The sequence below is a fragment of the Salvia hispanica genome, chromosome 2 (assembly GCF_029641045.1).
Source record: "Salvia hispanica isolate PSC_SH4W2 chromosome 2, Shi_PSC_v1, whole genome shotgun sequence".
In the NCBI taxonomy this organism is placed as follows: Eukaryota; Viridiplantae; Streptophyta; class Magnoliopsida; order Lamiales; family Lamiaceae; genus Salvia; species Salvia hispanica.
In genome coordinates this window covers 55,903,313-55,925,915 of record NC_142693.1, presented here as the reverse complement: position 1 = coordinate 55,925,915, position 22,603 = coordinate 55,903,313, and the positions used below count along the sequence as shown (strand labels likewise).

Here is a 22,603-nt window from a genome sequence, read left to right as displayed (position 1 = left end):
GGTTTAGAAAATAAATTATACTATACCCTTGTTCGTCGTATCAAGTGATGTCCGAACAACGTCCATATCCTTGTTTGCTGCACTACTTGAAGTCACTGTCTTTCCCTTGCCTTTGCGCTTCATCCTTGTTTGCTGCACTACTTGAAGTCACTGTCTTTCCCTTGCCTTTGCGCTTCATCACCTTCACGCCAATCGGTCGATGCTTTGTTGACTCCAAGTACACACTATCGCTCCAAGCCGCGTTGTTGGTCGGAAACTCAAAACCTGACGCAGAGCCCACCACACAGCCGCTTCTAGAGTATTGGCCATTGGAGGTGCGCTTTGTACTATGCAATACAGAGTGCCTTTCAGGCATGCTGAGTAGTACGTAATGGCCCGTGCCTTTTGTTGGTTGCCAATAAGTGGATCTTTGCTTGTATCGACATAGAGTTGGGAAAATCTGATTCGTTTCCTTACCATAACGTTGAGCACCGACGAGTTTGCAATTTTGCTATTTCACCTTGCCGAATAAAGACAGAGGTCATTTCACAACCCAAAACATGTCATCAAGAACAAATATAGCAATAAAATCTGCCACATTCCAATTCTATCAACCATGAGAATTTATTCTACAACTACATCCCTCAACAGAGATAGCTTTTTTTTGGGAAGTTCAAACCTGCCACTTCTCCCCTTCTTTCTTTTCACGATAACTGTAGATCACTTGACATACATAGAGTAATAAATATGCAGCATACTGATCTTCCCAAACTGTGAATTAGACTTAAGATCAGTGCAATCTATTTTCCAATGAGAGAAGCCAAGTTCACTTCTACGTCTTCTTTGGCTTTTCGATCAAATGGTTCATCGCCAATATACAGATCCAGGATTGACCGACACAAGAGCTTGCTCTGGATGCATCCGGCCTCCTTCCCATCAACTGCACACATGCAAACAACGGAACCACGTTACCATGACTTTTAAGAGATTATTTTGAGAAAATCACATTCAAGAAATCTATTTAGTATCTTACTAGTTGTGCGAAGAACATAGCCCCGCTCCCTCGACAGGTCAATAATGGAGCCTTTGGGTAATTTATATTCATCTTTGAATTGAGCTGTAAATCTGCAGATTAAACATAACCATTGTTCTTAATCTTTGTGGATGAAAATAAAGATTGGAATAAGCTGCTGCAATGCAAGCACAACTCAAACATGATCGATCCTACGGCAAACTTATCCTATGCAGAAGATCAATCTAAATCAGTTCTATAAGGCTAGTGAGGCAACGTACATATTAAACACACGTATAAATACCCTACTTTAAAAATCAACGAACAAAACGAGTAGATGAAAACAGTAGGCAACCTTTGTAGCAATTCTTTCGTATCTGATCCGCCAAACTTGTGTAATCTGCTGCCTACCGACTCTTCAAAAGCACTGCGAACAGAACGAATGCTCAACCGTCCATACACAATCTGCAGCCTAATAGTCATGCCAACATCACACTCCATAAGATCCTCCTTCAACTTGTCATTTCCCTTCAATTCAGCAGCAGATACATCTCTATATTTCTCACTAAGAAACTTGTTCACATCACCATCATCAGCATATACACCTATAAACAAGGCAACAACAGAGCCAATAATCCAAGAGCAAGTAAATTGAAGAACATTGCCCTAAATCAGTAATGTCATCCAATTAAGAAATTACACTATTTCAATTTTCAATTCCAATTGGAAACTGGATAAATGATTCAAATTATAGCGAATTTCATAATGCAATATATATGAGCAGTAATTAGAAGAACGAGGGATGAAAAAGCAGTACCAAAAGCGTAGACATCGATGTTTTTCAACCCTAGAATGGCTTTTCTCCGCAGGCCGATTCCGAGAAGGCGGTGGGAATCTCTGATAACAGAAGGAAATGAGGCTCCAGTCCTGGGCTCAGCGACCGGAGAGGAGTTTTCGGAGAGGGAGAGAGAGCCCCAGAGACCTCTGTTGGAAACCAAGCAATTGAGTGCGGTTCGAACAAGGGAGCTGTCGGGGTTCTGTGAGATGGCAATGGCGGCTCCGGTGATCGATAAGGCGGCCGCGGAGGCGGCGATTGCAACGGAGAAGTTCCGCGGCGAGGCAATGGAGGGGGGCGGAGCAAACGAGAAGGGGAAGCGGAATGAAACCATTGTTTTACTGCGAGTTTGAGATGCTTAAGACGGATGGAGTACTATAATCTCTTCCACGAAGCGGTTTAGTTTCTAATCTTAGTATCAAAATAGAATACTCTCTTAGTCCCGTAATAAACTTATTTGAGTATTGGTACGAGATTTTAAAAGATGTTAGTCTGTGTGTTAACACCGTGTTATATGGCTATTGAAACGAGATTTTAGGAAATACTTTCTCTGTTTCAGAAAAATAGGAACTTTGGGCACGACTAGTTTAATGTGAAGTTGGTAAAGAATGACAGATAAGGGGGAAAAAAAAGTGACTAAAGTATTGTCAGTAGAGTATTGGAAAATGACCAAAATCGAAAAAAAAGACTATTTTTATAGGACAGAATGAGTATTATTTTGTGTGTTAAGTGCGAAAAAAAATATAATAGCATTACTATATTTTTTATATTGACGTGAGAAAACTTTTTCAAATAAAAGAAATAAGATATCTTCTATGTGACAAACTAAAAAAGAGAGTGCAACATCTATTTCGGAACATTGAGAGTACTCTCTTTGTTTCACTGAAGATGACACACTTTTCTTTTTAGTTTGTACCAACCAATGTTTTAAAAATCGGACCGGCCGGCGAAGCGGCAAAGCTACTGGTTCATGGTTCAACCGGTCCGACCGGTTTAACTACTGGTCGAACCGTTATACTATTATAAATATATTAAATTAAATATATAATGCACAAAAAATATAATAAATAATAAAATATAATTCATAACTAAACCATATAAATAATTAGTTATAGATATAATATAAATAAAAAAATAGTATTCAAATATTAAAATTGAATAATTTTTTATTAGTAAATATAATTAAATACACAAATTATTAATTAGTGTAGATGAAAATATATATTATATGTATAAAAGTAGATAAAGTTCATGCTATTTCAAAAATGTGTGTGTGACGAAGTAATATTATAAAATTATTTAAAAAGAATATTAGGTAGTTTAAATAAAATATACTAAAAAATAATATTTAATAAATAGTGAACTATAACTAATAAGTAATATGTAAAAAAATATGAATGATAACTTGGTAACTATCGATCAAATTTAGTTATTAGTAAGTATGATTAGAAGTTAAGATATAATAATTATAATTTAATATATACTATAATTATAAGTTATTTAGAGAATATATAATTAAGATGAATTATTTTATTAGTATGAGTAATTGGTTGTATAAAATTTAATGTATGTATATAATCAATGTTCATTGTATTCCATCAAGGCCTTGTGGTGGAATGGAGGAGGTGTTGATATTTGGAGGAGAGGTCATGGGTTTGACTCTATGCAAGAACAAATTTTGAAAAGATATTTTGAAATTGAAGAAAACCGGTTCCCGGTTATCGGTTCGACCGGTTTGGCCAGCTGGTTTCACTGGTTCAAAGCGGGTGAGCTTGATGGCGGTTTTTATGGTTTAATCGGACCGGATTGCCTGCCGGTTCGCGGTTGGACCGGTCGAACCGTTCGGCCGGTCCGGTCCGGTTTTTAAAACATGGGTACCAACTAAGATGACCCAAATGGAAACACATTGATCTCTACTTTATTCTCTTCACTTAATACACAAAATAAAGTTGCATAAAATCATGTGCCGCCCAAAGAAAGGGTCATCTTCCTTGGGACGGCGAGAGTACTATTTTACTCCATACGTTTTTGTCTCATGCTTTCTTTGTTCCCTGAAATTATAAACTTTGAAGACAGATCCTTATTTTAATACTACAAAAATTTATAAAATAAGAAAGAAAAATATTTAATTAAAATAGTGTCAGGGTAAAGTGATATCCATCTTGTATAATGTATGATGAATATTTTTTTTTAGAATAGAAAGTGGACCGTATTACTACTAATTTATTTTTTATTTTTTTTGTAAAAACTATGGTTCATGAAATTTCGAGGACGATCTTAATCCAATTATTCAATTTGATTAATTTAAAAATTCTCTTTTAATTGTTTTTCTTAACAATAAAATCCTAGTTTCAGCCCAAGTTAATGAATGGGCTATTAACTTCAAAGTATAAATAAAAGGCATGCCCATAAACAAAGTATGTGTGTTTCTTTTATTTTTTCTTTTTCGAAATGATTTGTATGTGCAATTGATTTGTTTTTTTTTTCCTAATGAATTTGTGTTGCTTACTTCTTAACCATTAGATTTTTATTAATATTCTTGTTAGGATTTATATACTCCTTTTAATCAAACTCTCCAATAAGCAAAAAAGAAAAAAACAATTAATATGAGTGTATTGTCTGAGTCATAGTAGACACTGGTCGAAAGTATATAGACACAAACAATGAGTTGTTCCAGCTAAAGTTGAAGGAAATATGATTAAAACAAAGTACAAAAGATATGGAAATATTCCAAGAGTATGCATGGATGAGACTTATATTCAAATAGAGTTTAAGAGCATCTGCATCGCTGACTCGATGCGGGCTCGGTCTCGTCTCGACGAGACGAGCCAGCATCGAGACAGCGTTGCGAGGCTCGTCTCGTCTCGACGAGACGCGACATCTCGTCGCGCGACGCGTGCTGGCGAGCCCGGCCTCGAGCTGGCGAGACGACGCGCGCGCCCACGTGGCGCGCGCTGGAGCATTGCGTGACGCCCACTCGCCGGCCCGCGAGTGGGCGTCGTAATTATGACGTAATAATTTTTTCTTTTTTTTATAAATTTGAAAAATTTGAATTTAATAAAAAAAAAAAATTCAAACGGTCAAATGACCGTTGGGAACAAAACGGTCGAATTTTTTTTTTAAAAAAAATTCTTTTTTTTTTCTTTTATTCTTCTATAAATATACTCCATACTCCATTCACTATTTTACAAACAAACACTACTCTCAAATTGTTGAAAAAATGTCCGGCGATGGAAACTCCAGCGGCGGCGGCTCTGGCGGCGGCGGCAGGCGGCGCTCCGGCGGGTTCGACTTGAACTCGTTCGACGATTGGGCGAGCATGTACAACTGTTTGGGTACTCCCGGTTCGTCGTCGGGCACCCAAGGCTCGACCACCCCGTCGGCGTACCAAACACCACATTTTGATGTGGATGCATGAATTTTTTGGCGCCTGAACGCAGTTTGCCCGACTGGCCAATTGGTGGAGGCTCCGGCTCCGGCTCCGGTAGGATCAACCTCAGGCTCGGCGTCAATGCAGAGGAGGAAGATGAGGAAGAGGAGGAAGCGGAGGCAGAGGTTGTGGGAGACGGCACCCGTCATCCATACAGCCAAGCCGAGACGTTGGCTCTGTATGACGCTTGGATCAGCGTCTCGCACGATCCTGTCGTCGGGAATCAACAAACCCACAAGTGTTTTTGGCTAAAAGTCACCGAAGTTTACAACGCACGAAGGCCGAAGAATACCGTTCCCCGCAACGTGAAGATGCTCCGCAGTCATTGGGACCGATGCGACAGAGATGTCAAAATATTTTGCGCGATATACAGGGGAGAAGAGGCAAATTATCAGAGCGGAGCCAGTGGAGCCGACATTCTGAGAGCGGCGTTGTGGGTCTTCAAAGACGACGTCGGCAAAGATTTCAAGCTTGTCGATGTTTGGTCGCTAGTCCACCACCTTGAAAGGTGGGCTGGCGGTGTCGAGTCGGGCTCGAAACGCACGAAGCGCACGGCGCGTGGCCACTACTCGTCTAGTGATGGCGGCGAAGGCAACACCTCACGTGAGGGCACGCCAACCGATGATGCAGGGGGGTCTTCTTCCGGTACACGACGTCGGCCGCAAGGGACCAAGGCGGCTAGAGTGAGGGGGAGAGGGAGGGGCCGCGGCGAATCAAGCCAGGCGGGCGAGGGCTCGGGCTCCGGCACGGGCACAGGCTCGCACACCCTAATTTCCATGTACCTGGTCGCCACGATGGCGGACCTTTAAAAAATGACTCCTGGCCAAGTTTCAGCCCATATGGCCGGAATTGAGTATATGAGAGCTCAACTTGGTATAGGTGCACCGCCGACTTCGGGGGATGATGATTCGCCGGCGGAGTAGTTTTTATAGTTTAATTTAGAGTATTTTAATTATGTATTTTTTTTTAGGATTTTAAATTATGTATTTTTTTTATTTTTTAGGCTTTTAAATTGTAATATTTATTTTATTTTAATGAAGTGTGTTTTTATTAATTGAATTTGTTGGAATTAAAAATAAAAAATGAAATTGAATGAATAGTTAAGAGATGGTTAAGAGATGGAGGGATGCAGGTGCTGTCTCTTAGTTAAGAGATGAGCTGAAAAGTACAGTGGGGCCCATGAATAGTGAAGAGATGAGACAGTTAAGAGACGGATAAGAGACAGCGTTGCGGATGACCTAACATGTTTCATAAATTGATACGAATGGGAGACCCGAGGCCAAGGAGCACACGATCACAACCCCTCTTAGGAAGCCCGGAAGACCCATAACGAGATCTATGAGGCAAGACTTCGAGAAGGCTTCTCAGCTTTCATGTGGAGGGCAATGGGAGGAAAAGAAGGAGCGTCGAGGTCGGGCATGTCGAATGATTGGGCGTCTGCATGGAGTAGGAATGAGAGAGAGAATTTGCCCGGGCGGGCGAATTCACTTCACGAACACGCCCGACCGGGTGTTTGGAAGTTCCGGACGAGAGACAGAGATTCGGCCCGGGCAGGCGAATTTCCTTTACGAAATCGCCCGGCCGGGCAATTTTACTGCTTTAGACGTTTTTTCACTTATTTTGTGCCCTTTTTTGGGATTACAACTCTAGCTATAAATACTACTCCCTCCGTCCCACAAGAATATGCATTTTTTTTCTTTTTAGTCTGTCCCATAAGAATATGCACTTTCCAATTTTAGAAAACTCTTTTCTCTCTAATGGGGTGGGACTCTCTCACTAATAATACTTTAATTACTTTTTCTCTCTACCTCTTTTTTACTATACTGATTTTGCATTAAAACCCGTTACGAACCCAAAGTACATATTGTTTGGGGACGGATGGAGACATGGAGTATTTTGTAAGACCTTTATGGGTGGAATTTGATGAATGTTAAACCTTACTTAGTGAGTTTTCCTCTTTGAGGATTTTATCTAATTCTTTATTGAATGTTGCTTGTGTTTTTCCATAGATAGAATCAAGTAGAGGTATACATCAATTATAGTGTAATCATTAAGGAGTGGAACTAAAAGGTGTTTTGGATTAGTGAAAGTTATCTACGGTTGGCAAAATCATTTTGGTTAAGGTACTATGGTTCTAATCTTAGCTACTCATCATTTTCACATTCTTCCTCTTCTAATATTTCATCCAATTTAAGTTTGGATCTAGTTTTTGTGGATAGATCCACCTTATCTTTGTTTGATTTTGTGTTTAATTTGATGATCAACACTTGTGGTATAATCCTTGGGTAAATAATATGGATCCAATCATATTGATCCTTATCATAAATGCTCTTAATACTATATACTCCCTTCGTCCCACTTTAGGAGTCCCGGTTGGAATCTTCCATAATTGATAATAGATCCTACATTCCACTCACTTTTTTCCACTCACATTTTATTATAAAACTAATATATAAACGTAGGACCCACATTCCACTATCTTTTTTCACCAACTTTCCTTTGTATTTTTTAAAATTCGTGCCGAACTCAACTGGGACTTCTAAAGTGGGACGGAGGGAGTATTCAAGTAGAGTTGTGCCAGCAAGGTGTTGGGTTGTAATACAGGTCTAAGCTGGCTTATTATGGTTCAACGAGTTGTTGGGCCATATAGCTGGCATGCAGAATTAGAAAATGGTTAATTAAGGTCAATTTAGTAACGTAGAATTAAGGGTATAGATTTAGAACCGAAGGTTTCAATTTCAAATTCGTTGTTTAGTACCATAAAAATAATTGGATTAGGAATTAAATTCTGATTCCTTCCAATTCAATAATTTCTTAGCTATGTTAACATTTGAAATTTCAAATAGTTGTCAAATTGGTCACCTCAGAAACACACATGCACTATAAGTGCCCATATACGAACAACACACTGCATGTAATTCACCACACACACTGCACAGAAAAACACACACTACATTATATATTTTTATTCTATTAATTTAGTACTTTGCACCCTAAGTGTCCTATTCCCTTCTTAATCTCAGCCCTTGGATCCTTAAATTGGATGGTTGTGATCAATGCATTATTAGTCTATAATGTTGCATTATTAGTCGCTGTGCATTATTAGTCCATAATGTTGCATTATTAGCCGCTGTGCATTATTAGAATGAAAATGTGCATTATTAAATGACACGTGACATTAATCTAACCGTCAGATGACAAATCGTGGGGCTATGATTAAGAAGGAAAAAGGACAAAAAATATGAAAAGGATTTGAATACATCCCATATAATATATATTCTTTTAATATATTTTTATAGAATAAGTATTATATATATTCTATTAATTTTATATTATATATATTTATATTCTATTATGGTATATAAAATAAAATAAATTATATATATTAATATATACTACTATTTTTTCGGTTTTTTGGTTTTGTTTTAAAATTTCGGTTTTTTCGATTCGGTTCGGTTTTTTAAGTTTGGTTTTCGGTTTTTTAGTTTTTGGTTTTTTGGTTCGATTCGATTTCAATTTTAGCCTAAATTCGGTTTTTCGGGTTCGATTCGATTTGGGCGAAAAACCGAACCGAAACCCAAATGCACACCCTTATACACAATACACAATGCACAGAAAAACACACACCACATTGTACACACATACACATATGTACTACACACATACCACACACATACTCTCTCTCACACACACATACATTGCACACAATACATGCACGTGCACAAAAAACTCAAAATACATTAGCACTAAAACTAACTACAACTATACAATTAAAGAAAAATCAGTCAAAGAAGGGATTTTCAAGGATATAACTCATTACTTCAGTTTATCAATTAATAGTTAATTTATTCAATTATCGACTTCAAGGTCACTAGAAAGAATCATTACACTGCTTTAAGCTTCCTCTCGTACGGTGGAGAAAATAGATTACAAATCCAAATAGTTTCTAAGATCCTTAAAATGCTCTTACTAGTATGTTTACCTTTTTAGGGACATTAGTTACAATCTTATCAATTCCAATCTAATACTTCTACCGTCACATGGAAATAGGTTATTTGGGTTGACACATACTTTAATGTGCAATTGGTAAAGTAAGAGAGTCATTGAAAAAGGTAATTGAAATTATGTAGTGTATGGTGCGGTACATAAATAATAAAGTTAAAATAACTAATTTTCCCTTATCCAGTCTAGAGCTCACCCCACCCCACCTGGCGGTGCGGTCGCAATCTGGCTTGCACCGCGAACCCCACTCGATGCCACCTTCCCTTATCCGGAACCTCACCAACGCCCCACCCTACAACGGTCGTCGCACCCTGCCGAGCGGTATTACACCCCCTCCCATGTTAATGATGGCCTAAATTGAGGTTTAGTAATTTCTCTAATCCCACAATACACTTTGGGATTCATCGTGGACCTTTTGGCACTCGATGCGTCGGGGACCTTTTGTCACTCGCTATGAGTCGGGGTCCATCGTGGACCATTTGGGACCCGCTATGTGTTTGGGTCCGTCGTAGACCTTTTAGCACTCGTTGTGCGTCGGGTCCATTGTCGACCTTTTGACACATGGCACCCGACAGACGAGGCGCGGGGCATAGGTCACGTGACACGGTGCATTGAGCACGGGTCATAGGACATGATGCACGGAGCGCGGTTCGTGACGAGGCATCGTGCACACGTGGGCTCTACTGCCCATCTTAGTCCACTATAATTATTACACGTAATAATTCATCTTATTAAATACATGTTTAATAAGGTTCTCTCCACCAACGTGGGACAATTAATTTTTTTAATTAATCCTTTGGTTTTATCTCATAGCTCCTTTATAGCTCACAACTGTGACAAACTTTAATTCATAATTTCTCTAAACCGATTCTCGGTTTAGAGAAAATGAATATACCACGCTCATCTACTCCGAAAATAGATTGTCGCTATTGCATTTAATTTTTCGAAATTAAATGTCTCGTCACATTTATTATTTTCATTTTTTGGAAAGTTATCCCAATTTATTACCCCAATACCCCTATTCATCAACTTATTTACAACTTACGCTACCATTCAATACTACTATGAATGTGGGTTCTACTATCTACTAACACTACTTTAATTACACTTCTCATCTCTCTTATGTTACCATTTGTCTTAATTCTGATGCCATATCAATTGTCCATATATTTATGGGACGGATGGAGTTTATAAAAGTAGAATTCATATTTCACAATTTTTTTTAACCCACTTCATACATTTTTTAAAACTCGAGTCGGATTAAAGTGTGACGTTTAATGTCGTGTGGAGGGAGTATAATACTAACATAGAAGTGTAAAAGTAGGACTCATAACCATCAATTTTTCAATACATTTTATTTTATATTTCTTAGAATTTGTGTTGGAGCAAAGTGGGACATATATTTTGGAATGGATAGAGCATCAAAAATTATTCCATATTAATATTATGGAAAATTGCAATACAAATCCAAACTCATTGAATAGAAAGAGCAGCGAAAATTATTCCATATTAATATTATGGAAAATTGCATTACAAATCCAAACTCCTTGAATAGAAAGAGCAGCGAAAATTATTCCATATTAATATTATGGAGAATTGCAATACAAATCCAAACTCCTTTAATAGAAAGAGCAGCGAAAATTATTCCATAATGAATATTATGGAAAATTGCAATACAAATCCAAACTCCTTGAATGGAAAAAAGGAACGAAAATTATTCCATATGAATATTATGGAAAATTGCAGTACAAATCCAAACTCCTTGAATAGAAAAGAGCAGCGAAAATTATTCCATATGAATATTATGGAAAATTGCAATACAAATCCAAACTCCTTGAATAGAAAAGAGCAGCGAAAATTATTCCATATGAATATTATGAAAAAGTGCACTACAAATCCAAACTCCTTGACTAGAAAAGAGCAACGAAATTATTCTATATGAATATTATGAAAAATTGCAATACAAATCCAAACTCCTTGACTAGAAAAGAGCAGTGAAATTATTCCATATGAATATTATGAAAAATTGCAATACAAATCCACACTCCATGACTAGAAAAGAGCAGTGAAATTATTCCATATGAATAATATGGTGCAAACTCCAAGAATCCAATTATGATCCAATCTAATATAAGAACTCGACAAAAGGGAAAATGCAAATAAGAAAATAGTACTACTACATCTTATTTATATTTACATTCATTCTATAGAGTGTATACTATATTTAATAATCTTTTAAGAACGTTTTCGGTGAGACATGAAATAAAGTATAACGATAACTTTTGCATTGATTAATTTTTTTCAAGTACATTCATACCTATTATGGTTGAAAAATCAAATGCTCTATTGAAATGGAACAGAGCTAGTTAGATTAATTCTACTCCATTCACAATTATGCTTGATTTCACCTTACATTAATTTGGATCCATTGTGTCAATTAACTATAAAACTCATCAAAATAATCTAACACTAGAAGATTGTAATTTCACGAATACGTCAAATGTTGATATACCCAACCCAACAAAACATTTGGTCACACATTTAAATCATATGAGTAGTTGCACGTAAGTGCAAAACGTTCAATTTATAATTGGAAGTTTGGTTGTAACAAAATCAATTTGGGGCCAATTGAATGTATGTATCTATAATCCGTAATTTAAAAAATTGAAAATGAAAATGATATGCGAAATGGCTTACCCTTTAGATGATTCCATGCACCCATTCGCGGGAATCTCTTGGGAATTCATTTCTGTCCATTTCCTTTCCATCTCTCTATTTAAACAAATCCCTCTCTCTCAAATCCATTTCTATTCACCTCTCTACAAACCAAATACTAACCATTTCCAATCATGTCCATCGCCTCCAATCCGGTCACCTTCCACCCGTCCGCCTCCACGGCCGCCTTCTCTCCCTCCTCCGCCGGTGATTATCAGTTTATCCGCTTTCCGTAACTAGTTAAAAGAGTTATTATCAATTTATCCGCTTTTTTATTTTTAAAAAAAATCAGGATTCTTGGATTACTGATAGATTTTGTTCTCTTACAATTTGGACACTAACAAAATTCCTTTTTATTTATTGCAGCCTGTTTCCAACTTTTGAGACCACTAACTCCCACTTCTCCTCTGCAATGCAATGCCATCTCCAGACCTCGTACGAAAGCTCAAACTCTCTCTTATCTGAAAAAAAAATAAAAAAAATTAATCACTTTCAATTTTTGCAGACTTCATAGATGTGATTCAGAATGGTTTGCCAGTGATAAAGTGGCACGAGATTGTGGAATATGACGCAGAAAAAGATTCCACAAAGGTGCTTAGTCCTGTTCATATCCTTAAATATTTACCAACTAATATTTCTCTTCACTTTTCCAATTTTTTTTTTTCCCATTTTGGATAAGATCGGCGAGCTAGTTAACGCGGTGCGGTCGATGCTTAGCTCGATGGGCGACGGCGAGATCAGCATCTCGCCCTACGACACCGCGTGGGTGGCGCTGGTGGCGGACGAGGGGCGGCCGCGCTTCCCAGCGAGCCTCGAGTGGATCTCGAGGAACCAGCTGAGCGACGGGTCGTGGGGCGACGCCCGAACCTTCTCCATCTTCGACAGGATCCTCAACACGCTGGCGTGCGTCGTAGCCTTGAGATTTTGGGATTCGCATCGCGACAAAACCGACAGAGGTTCGTGCGTGATCTTTAAAAAAAAAAGTTTGAAATTTGGGCTATTCTATTCGAACCACGTGTGAGTAATAACTATGTTTTGTAGGGATTTTGTTTATTAAGGAGAATGTGAATAAGCTCGAGGAGGAGAACGTGGAGCACATGCCGATAGGCTTCGAGGTGGCGCTGCCATCGCTCATTGAAATAGCTCAAGAACTCCAAATTGATGTCCCGAGTGATACGCGAGGGTTGAGAGAGATCTATGCGAGAAGAGAGATAAAGCTCAAAAAGTAAGCACATGCTGTGGTGAAAAGATGTGTGTTGAGAATAATAGGAAAAAGGGTGTTTGCTTTTTCTATTTTGAAAAAGAGGAGTATGTGGGAATAATAATTAATTGCAGGATTCCAAGAGACATACTGCACCAAATGCCAACAACATTGCTGCATAGCTTAGAAGGAATGGGAGGACTAATGTGGGATAAGCTTTTGAAATTGCAAAGTGAAGATGGCTCTTTTCTCTTCTCTCCTTCTTCCACTGCTTTTGCTCTCCAACAAACCAAGGATCATAATTGCCTCAAATATTTGACCAAACACCTCAACAAATTTAATGGGGGAGGTAATTAACAATTACTTATAATTTATTTTTTTTAAATTTTACTAATATTTTTGATAAATTATTAATTTTTTGAATGATTATTTAGTTCCAAATGTGTACCCCGTGGATTTGTTCGAGCATCTATGGGCGGTAGACAGGCTGCAAAGACTTGGAGTTTCACGTTATTTTCAGCCAGAGATCGAGAAATGTGTCGCATATGTTTACAGGTACTACAAAATTAATTATATTACCTCTAACCATAAAAAATGTGCAATAGTATTTTATTAGGCGTATGCAAATTTTCTTTGTCAATAGTACTATAATTTATCCTTACTATACTAGTACTTAAAAGTAATTAAATAATTATGGAAATATTTTTAAAGATATTGGACAGAAAAAGGGATATGTTGGGCAAGGAATTCGGAAGTTGTGGACATAGACGACACGGCCATGGGATTCAGGTTGCTGAGGTTGCATGGATACGAGGTTTCTGCGGGTAATTAAAAATTTAAAAGTAGTATTATTATTTCTTGTTTAAATAGAAAAAGGGAAATGTAATACTAATATGGAATTTAATAAATTGCAGATGTGTTCAAACATTTTGAGAGTGGTGGAGAATTTTTCTGCTTCAAGGGGCAGTCGACGCAGGCGGTGACCGGAATGTACAATCTTTACAGAGCGGCTCAGTTGATTTTTCCGGGAGAGAAGATTCTAGAAGAAGCAGCAACTTTCTCTTCTAAATTCTTGCATCTAAAGAGAGCTAATAATCAGCTCTTGGATAAGTGGATCATCACCAAAGACCTTCCTGGCGAGGTATCAAACAATCTTCACTCTTGACTTATAGTACTATTATACATTTGAACCTACTTAGTAAAACATATAATGTGCTAATTAAAGAAATAGTAAGTTTTCCATTTAAAAGAGGAGATGGATAATGTTTCTTTTTTCTACTTTTCGGAAAAGTGGAGAAGCTTTTTTAGTTTAGGTGTTGTTCTAACTGGCCACATACTCACTTTAAAAAAGCAATTGCACTAAAAATAAAATTTTGAAATTAATGAAATATTGTATGTGTTCAATGATGGTATACACATGTAGATCTAGCAAACATTAAAAAAATACTATCACCATCATGCAAATAATTGCCACCTAGCTCATTCCATAACTTTTCTTATGGATTGTTGCTTGAATACATGATATAAATTGAAATTTAAGGTTGATAATATTGTTGTTTTAGGTGGGATATGCACTAGATGTTCCCTGGTACGCCAGCCTAGCCCGAGTCGAAACAAGATTTTATCTAGAACAATACGGTGGTGAAGATGATGTCTGGATTGGCAAAACCTTATATAGGTACACACTTTCTTTTACCCACATCTCACATCGTGGAATGAGTAGGGGTGCGTTATAATGCCAACTTTTCTTAATTTGCTAACTCATCACGCAGTGTATTAAAAATGTCAACACAGTATATTAAAATATCAACTGAATTTATTTTGACATTTCAATGTTGATCGTGTTGACATTTATAATACATTGCATTGATCAATTAACTATCTGCAATTTGTGTTGACATTTTAATAAACTGTGTTGATATTTTAAATATCAATGTCACACATTGTATTAAAATATCAATTAAATTTATGTTGATAATGTCATCGTGTTGACACTTATACATTGCATTGATCAGTTAACTATGTGTAATGAACATGGACACATTTATATAATCCACCGAATACAAAAACATAAGCATACAAAATAAATTTGGTAGTTAACCCTACGTTGAATGAAACGACCAACATATAGATATCTACACACTCCTGTGTCAATCTGAAAATAATAAGATAGGACACGTGAAATGTCTTGATCTTTTTTGCATGCATGTATTACGAGTGCATCTCATGCATGGTTTTTAAAATAGGATAATACATACGTTGTTGTCCATGCAAGAAGACTAAGACAACTTGCATTTTGGCATTCTTATCATTGGATTAGGATATAGAATAATACATACCTTGTTGTCCACAAAGATTGCGACAAATTTCATTTTGGCACTATTAGATTTCTTCAGCCCACCACCTTTTATAAAATATTAATTTCTAAGACTAAGACTTGCTTAATATTGAAATGTTATTTTGTGTTTTGAAAGCTTATATAAATAGATAACGTAATGGTAACAGACGTGGAGATTCCTCTTAATTTGTCTCATTACATGTAATTTTGTATTGTTGAAAGCTTAATTAATTAAATGACCGGTTGATACTCTGTATATCTGTCAAGGTTTTCTGTCTTTCATTTTGTCTCGATTTAGTGGAATATACTTAATTTTTAATGTTTATTAGAAAAGATGCGTAATTTTAACTAGTAAATTTTTAAAAAATACTTTCAGGATGCCATATGTGAACAATAACAAGTATCTGGAGCTGGCGAAATTGGACTATAATAATTGTCAAGCGTTACACCAACAAGAGTGGAGAGACATCCAAAAGTAAGATATACTTAGTATATTACTACTTGATTTGTTGTTTTTTTAAATATATAAATCAAGAAACGAAACAATTAGTCCTGACACAACACTCCTGAAAATACATTTGGCATCTATTAAATGTTTGAATATATTTGGTTGCAGATGGTACCGAAATTTGAGTTTTGGAGAGGTCGATTTAAGCGAAGAAAGTCTTCTACACGCATACTACGTTGCTGCTGCTTCAATTTTTGAGCCAGAAAAATCAAATGAGCGTCTCTCATGGGCCAAAACCGCAATTTTAATGCAAGCTATTACGTCGCATTTCAACCACAACCAACTCTCTACTGAACAAAAACGTGTTTTCATCCATGAATTCGAACACGGCAGCATCCTCAAGTATGCAAACGGAGGAAGGTAAATTGAGCTTCCCAATGTATATGAATCTTATATTCGTGTTATTAAGGGTCAATTAATTGTAGAAACATTGAACTTTCAAAAATAGGCAAATAATTATAGGGACTTGTTATTTTAGAATGTGGCCTTTCGAATGATTGAAAACATATGGAAATTATCTGGACAGGTACAAAACAAGAACAAATTTGGTGGGGACATTACTCACAATTCTAAATCAGCTCTCATTGGATATATTGTTGGCAAATGGCTGCGACGTTCATCAACCATTGAAAAATGCAGTACGTCCAACATTCTCATTCACTTCAACAAATATACTTCTTATATCTTCAATTATCTCTTGCTTTTAATAATTCCATTATCCTTGTTCATGTTCCACAGTATATATATTCACGTATCTAAAAATATTTACTCTTCCTTTAAATAGAAAACTCAGCCTGCTGCAACAGAATGAAGTCAGATAACTTCAATTATTTGCATGTTCATAAAGTTAAAATGTACTTTTTCCTCAATTTCTTAAAAAAAATATTGGCCTAATTAAATTGTGTAAAATTTAAATTATTTTACTTCGGGCGCCACCATGCAGTGGCACAAGTGGATGAAGACTTGGGAAGGCGGCGTGAATAGTGGGGCCGAGCTATTGGTGCAAACGCTAAACTTAAGCGGCAGAGGGAAGTGCGGACCCGAGGAGCTACTACCATCGCACCCGAAATATGATCAGTTGTTGAAGATTATTGTCAGTGTCTGTGATAAGCTTCGTCTATTTCAAGATCAAAAGGTTCATTTTTTTTTATTTGTATTTTCATTGAGTATTATTTTATTTCATTAGTGCACACGTTGAGGGTAGTCTTGTGACATATTTTCATGTCGTTTCAGAATGTCTATGGATGCATAGCTAGTGCCGAAGGATTTACAACGTTGGAGATAGAATCCCAGATGCAAGAATTAGTGAAATTAGTTGTGACAAAATCCTCAGATGATTTGGATTCCGAAATTAAGCAAAACTTTTTAGTTATTGCTAGAAGTTTCTATTATGCAGCTTATTGTAATCCAGGAACTATCAATTTCCATATTGGAAAAGTGCTCTTCGAAAGAGTACAATGACAATGTACGTGTTAAATATTGATTATATATTATAGTAATAAATTGAGTGTGATCATATATCATAGCATTATTTAATTTCATGCAATTAGTCTGTGTTAGTAGTGACCCCTCTAAATAAATATATCAATGAAAGACCGCAATTGGAGAACAAAATCACATGAACACGTAGTAGAATAATATTCGTAGTCATAGTAACGTGTTTGACAAAATCTAATCTTTTTCAACATATTAAATGGTGATATAATTTGTGTACTGGAATAATGAAGAGTTGAAGACCCCAGAGTCAACTTTTTGACATATTGATAAATCTGACGTGGCATGTACAATGGTGGAAAGGATCACTCTTGCATCACTAGTTCTAAGTTTCCGACAGAATATCAACAGTTATGCCAACTACCTAATTTCAATCAACATCATCGTGCAATAAAAAAATATCTCCAACCAATGGGTGTAGCGCAGTTAGCAACGCGGAGCTGTGGTGGCCTTGTAGTCACACTCACAAGTACAAAGCCCACTACCCGCTGTGAGACTTTCAGCCTTAATCCGTAAACCCAATCAAGTATGATTAGTCGGATTCTGCTAACAAAGGATCCAGTACACTTGTGGTCAAACAAAAAAAATATCTCCAATTACAAAGCATTAGTTTGTATATCACGCCTACTTAGTTCGAAACTTCGAACACATGTACATTAATTTTCTTTTTTCTCTTCACTGATATGGATTGTGAATTGTGATTAAATCACATTAAATATTACTAGAACATTAATTTAGATTAAAATAAAAGTATATCAATAATACTCAAAACAAAATTTAATGGGCATGGACTGTTATACTATGTCGTGTACTTACTCCGTATGTTTATTTACATCTAATATAGCATTTGTTTGTTTTCTATATGAGGACTACTGACTGTTATTTTACTTATGTTTTATTTACATCTATTATAATACTTGTTTTAATTAAAATGTGTAAGGAATTCTTGTAATCCTCTAATGAGCGCAACGAAAATAGCATACAAGAATAATAAATCTAGATTCATAATCATATTGCAAGTTGAGCATGTAAAACACAACGGAACTAAACCTTACTTGTGTTGTTTTCATCGATTGATTGAATCCTGCAGATTGAATCAACTACCATCGAGACCCACGTACAACCCAATCCGATGCAGGAACTATCTCGGCACAATTTGCTATGTAGAAGAAAAGCTAGGAAATCTTTCAGCAAAGCTTTAAGTATTACTCCCTCCGTCCCGGCTAAGATGACACATTGCTTAGCCGGCACGGGATTTTAGGAGTTATTGGTTAAAGTGTTTAATTGGAGAGAGAAGGTGGGTGTAAGTATTAAAGTAGAAAGATGAAGATAGATGAATATTTTAATAGAAGTGAGAAAAAGTGGTTGAGTGTATTAATTGGAGAGAGAAAGTTACCATAAAAGGAAATGTGTCATTTTAGTTGGGACAAACTAAATAGGAAAACGTGTCATCTTAAGCGGGACGGAGGGAGTATATGTATTGTGACTTTTGTGTTCTCTTTTCTTTCACGCTAATTCCCACTTCTCTTATTCACCACAATATAGAATAAATAGTTATTATCAAGTAGATGATCAGGCAAATTAAAAAGTCACTTGGCCTCATAAATTAATATAATTCTAGTTCATTTCCTTTCAGAAATATACTCCCTCTGTCCCATTAGAAATGAAACGTTTTTATTTTTAGTTTGTCCCATTAAAAATGAAACGTTTCTAAAAATGGAAACAACACTCTCTTTACTTTTTATTCTCTCTTACTTTACTCTCTCTTCATTAACTCACAAAACAACACTACATAAAATCCAGTGCCGAAAAGCAAATGTTGCATATTTAATGGGACGGAGGGAGTATTTATTATTGCTGAACAAATGGGTTGACAAATCTCTTTTGCATTATTTGTTTTAATAATGTTTCTTCTTGACAAATCTCTTTTCCATTATTTGTTTTAATAATGTTTCTTCTATTTTGAATGAACAATGTGATTCGGTAATTGGGTCAATTCAATCGAAATGATTTGAAACAGAATACCTTATCCCACACGTGCAGTGGGGACGACTTTTTGTAAAACAAATCTTGCATTGCAATACTATATTTTGAAAGCGAAAGTGGTGATATATTTACACTAGACCACCACCTCAAATTGGAGATTGAAGGGACACTTAATTGATCCAGAAAAGGTGGTAGGCTCATCATTCATGTTTGCATGGTTAAGACTTGAGAGAGAGAGAGAGAGAGATATGAAGTTAAGAAGAGGGCGTGGACACTTGAGCACCAAAGAAAGAATATGTGTGAAGAGACATAGGTGCACTAACTTTGAACAGAGATCCCACCAAATGGAAAAATCTAATGTTGAATGGCTTCCTTTCTTTGGAATCAGTTGATGACTGCTGCCCATACATATATGTTCATCACCATTCATCACCATATCTGTCTAACATTTCTGTAGTGCCACATTGCAACATCCATCTTTTAAATGGAACCCACATCATCTTCACCTTTAATATTCCTCTCTACCTTCCCTACCAATCTCCTATCTACACACACAGCATAATGCTGGCAATAGAAACTAAAAATAAAGATATAATTATCTTACAACGATATAAAGAGAGAACTAAAATCATTATAAAGCATCAACTGGTTTTAGAGTGGATAGTCGATTATCAAATTTAACTGACCTAGCAATACATCTGAACTGAAACCGAAAAAATGAATGCCCCAACAGTAACAGATCACAAAAAAAAGTCCAGCCCCTCCAAGGTTCACCTTAAAAGGTTTGAGGAAGGGATGCTACCAATTAAAATTGTCACACCTCAATCCTCATGACTTATACACTTACTATAAATAAATTCAAAATTTAAAATAAATAATCCCACACGTATTATAAAATTTCAAAAGCCAACATTTATCAAATACACATTTCAAAACATTTTAAACCGTAGTGAGACCCTCTCACCACTCTATATACTATACAATCATTTACATGCAAAAATGATGAGGAAGAGAAGTTGTCAAAATGCGTCAGCCGCTGACCCTTATAATAACTGTAACTCACATCAACCCACGAATCATTGATATCTTGTTCCTGAAAAATATTAGTGGTTTATATGAGTCACAACTCAGTGTATATAAACCTTACTTTTAATTCCACATACAAATATCAAATACATTCATTCACCTACATATATCACCAGAAGTAATAAATATCATAAACAATTTAATATCCATATGCATATGTCTCTCCTTTCTTTTTATTATTCTGTGACACATCAAGCCTGGTATCTTCCTGGGATTTCCATTGTATACGACCCGTAGGTCCCTTATATTTATTTGACCTTTCCACGAAGGTCCCTCTTTGATTTGACCTTTCCACGAAGGCCCCTCTTTGATTTGACCTTTCCACGAAGGTCCCTCTTTGCTCTTTGTATTGACCCGTAGGTCTATTATCATTGTATATGACCCGTAGGTCTTTTGCCATTGTATATCAGATCCAGAGCAAGACTGTCGCATATCCTCTTTAATCCTATGATTCAAATTATTCCAATATGATACATCAAACATATCCATTGCATCAATTACATAACCATATATTCCATCAATTAATTCCAATACTATAGATAAACATATCCATTACACAAATCACATATCCACGTCACATTTCACCATCAATATCAACTAACACATAACCATTTAGTCTCATATCATATAATTCAAATATTCACTCCAAATTAACACATAGCAATCAATCACATAAAATATGTAAAATTTAAAGTGTGATTTATACACGCCTGATTAAGATAGGTAAACTTATTGAGCTCCTGATTCCGACTCTAATTTCTTTTCTTCTTCTAATATTTCTCTCGTCTTCCTCTACTAACTATTATCCTTCTCCTCTTTTCCTTTCTTTTCCTTTTTCCCTTCTTCCTTTTTCCAAGCTCACTGACTACGTGTATATATATAAACATGATATATAAATATGCAAGGACGGTTACCAAAAAGAATAATAACTCTAATGGTAAATAATAAAATAAATATCAACCTGTATAGTTTATTTCTTCGACATTTTTGTCATGCAAGATTAGTGGCACTGTTAACACTGAACACGTACATACTAACACATTTGTATATTTGAAGCTATGTTACTACCATTATTTATATTATATTAATTTAAGATTACTATCATTTCCTATATAGTAATATATATATATATACACGTACATGATTAGTAGTACAATATGGTACACATGCACACACATTTACATAATTATCGTGTATATATATGTACTAATTTATACTATAACACTATATATATACATCTATTTAGTAATTTTCCGTAAATTAAAATTATTTATATATCCCATTATAGTGAGTCGATCATAACCATAAATATATTCTCTATGATACACTCATATCTCTGTAGTATAAGCGACAATAAAATATGTCATGACAATATAATATGGTAGTATGCAAAATAATGCAGGTTTTGGGTTAGGGATGTCACAAAAACTAAAAATAAAAATAAAACTAACTAGTCACATCAGTGTAAAAAGAGAACTAAAACCATTATATAAGCTTCATGGGTCTCTCCTTCTTTCACCAATTAGTTTTAGGCTAGAATCTCGTAGATTTCTATCACATAAGTCCAAGGTGTCAAACAGATGATATATACATCTCGGATCCATCGCAATTGTTGGAAAAAATTCTCTAGTCAAGACATACAAATTAGTGTGTCGTGTTGCACAAGAAAACTGATAGGATCATTCTTTCAAATCAAAACACAAAAGTGACCACTATTGTGAAAACAATATATGTTGACCAACACTAATATGATCATAGGAGCCGAGACCACGAAGCAAGTGAATCCAAACCCATTGAAGGCACTTGGAAAGTCGATGACGCGCTTAATGACCTTGAAGAAGCTCGAAGAGTTAACATTGCTAGTGCGGAAGCTACTGGACGAGGATGAGGCGCACGGGGGGATTTCTGTATATTATTACTAAAATAAAGACATGCCATGAAATCCCAATTTAACTGAAAAATGAAACTTAAACATAAAAAATAATTATATTCTTAGTTAGATTAGTGAATCCTAGTA

The 22,603-nt window shown here is 36.0% G+C and overlaps 2 protein-coding genes across 2 annotated transcripts; one reads left to right on the top strand and one right to left on the bottom strand.

Moving 5' to 3' along the window:
* Positions 1–523: 523 nt before the first annotated feature.
* FAP1 (Chalcone-flavanone isomerase family protein) lies at positions 524–2,216 on the bottom strand. Its single transcript, XM_048104410.2, has 4 exons — positions 1,809–2,216; positions 1,347–1,596; positions 1,013–1,104; positions 524–919 (listed from the first exon to the last, which is right to left on the bottom strand). Exons 1-4 carry the CDS (start codon positions 2,158–2,160, stop codon positions 780–782), a joined length of 834 nt encoding a protein of 277 aa, XP_047960367.1. The 5' UTR covers positions 2,161–2,216; the 3' UTR covers positions 524–779.
* A 9,795-nt stretch (positions 2,217–12,011) lies between these two features.
* Positions 12,012–17,536, top strand: LOC125200575 (ent-copalyl diphosphate synthase, chloroplastic-like). Its single transcript, XM_048098233.2, has 15 exons — positions 12,012–12,180; positions 12,340–12,408; positions 12,479–12,564; positions 12,653–12,929; positions 13,015–13,198; positions 13,309–13,523; positions 13,609–13,729; positions 13,886–13,998; positions 14,089–14,315; positions 14,737–14,852; positions 15,889–15,987; positions 16,129–16,380; positions 16,547–16,658; positions 16,964–17,155; positions 17,254–17,536. The coding sequence occupies exons 1-15, from the start codon at positions 12,108–12,110 to the stop codon at positions 17,479–17,481; spliced, it is 2,364 nt and encodes a 787-aa protein (XP_047954190.1). The 5' UTR covers positions 12,012–12,107; the 3' UTR covers positions 17,482–17,536.
* The last annotated feature ends 5,067 nt before the right edge of the window (positions 17,537–22,603 follow it).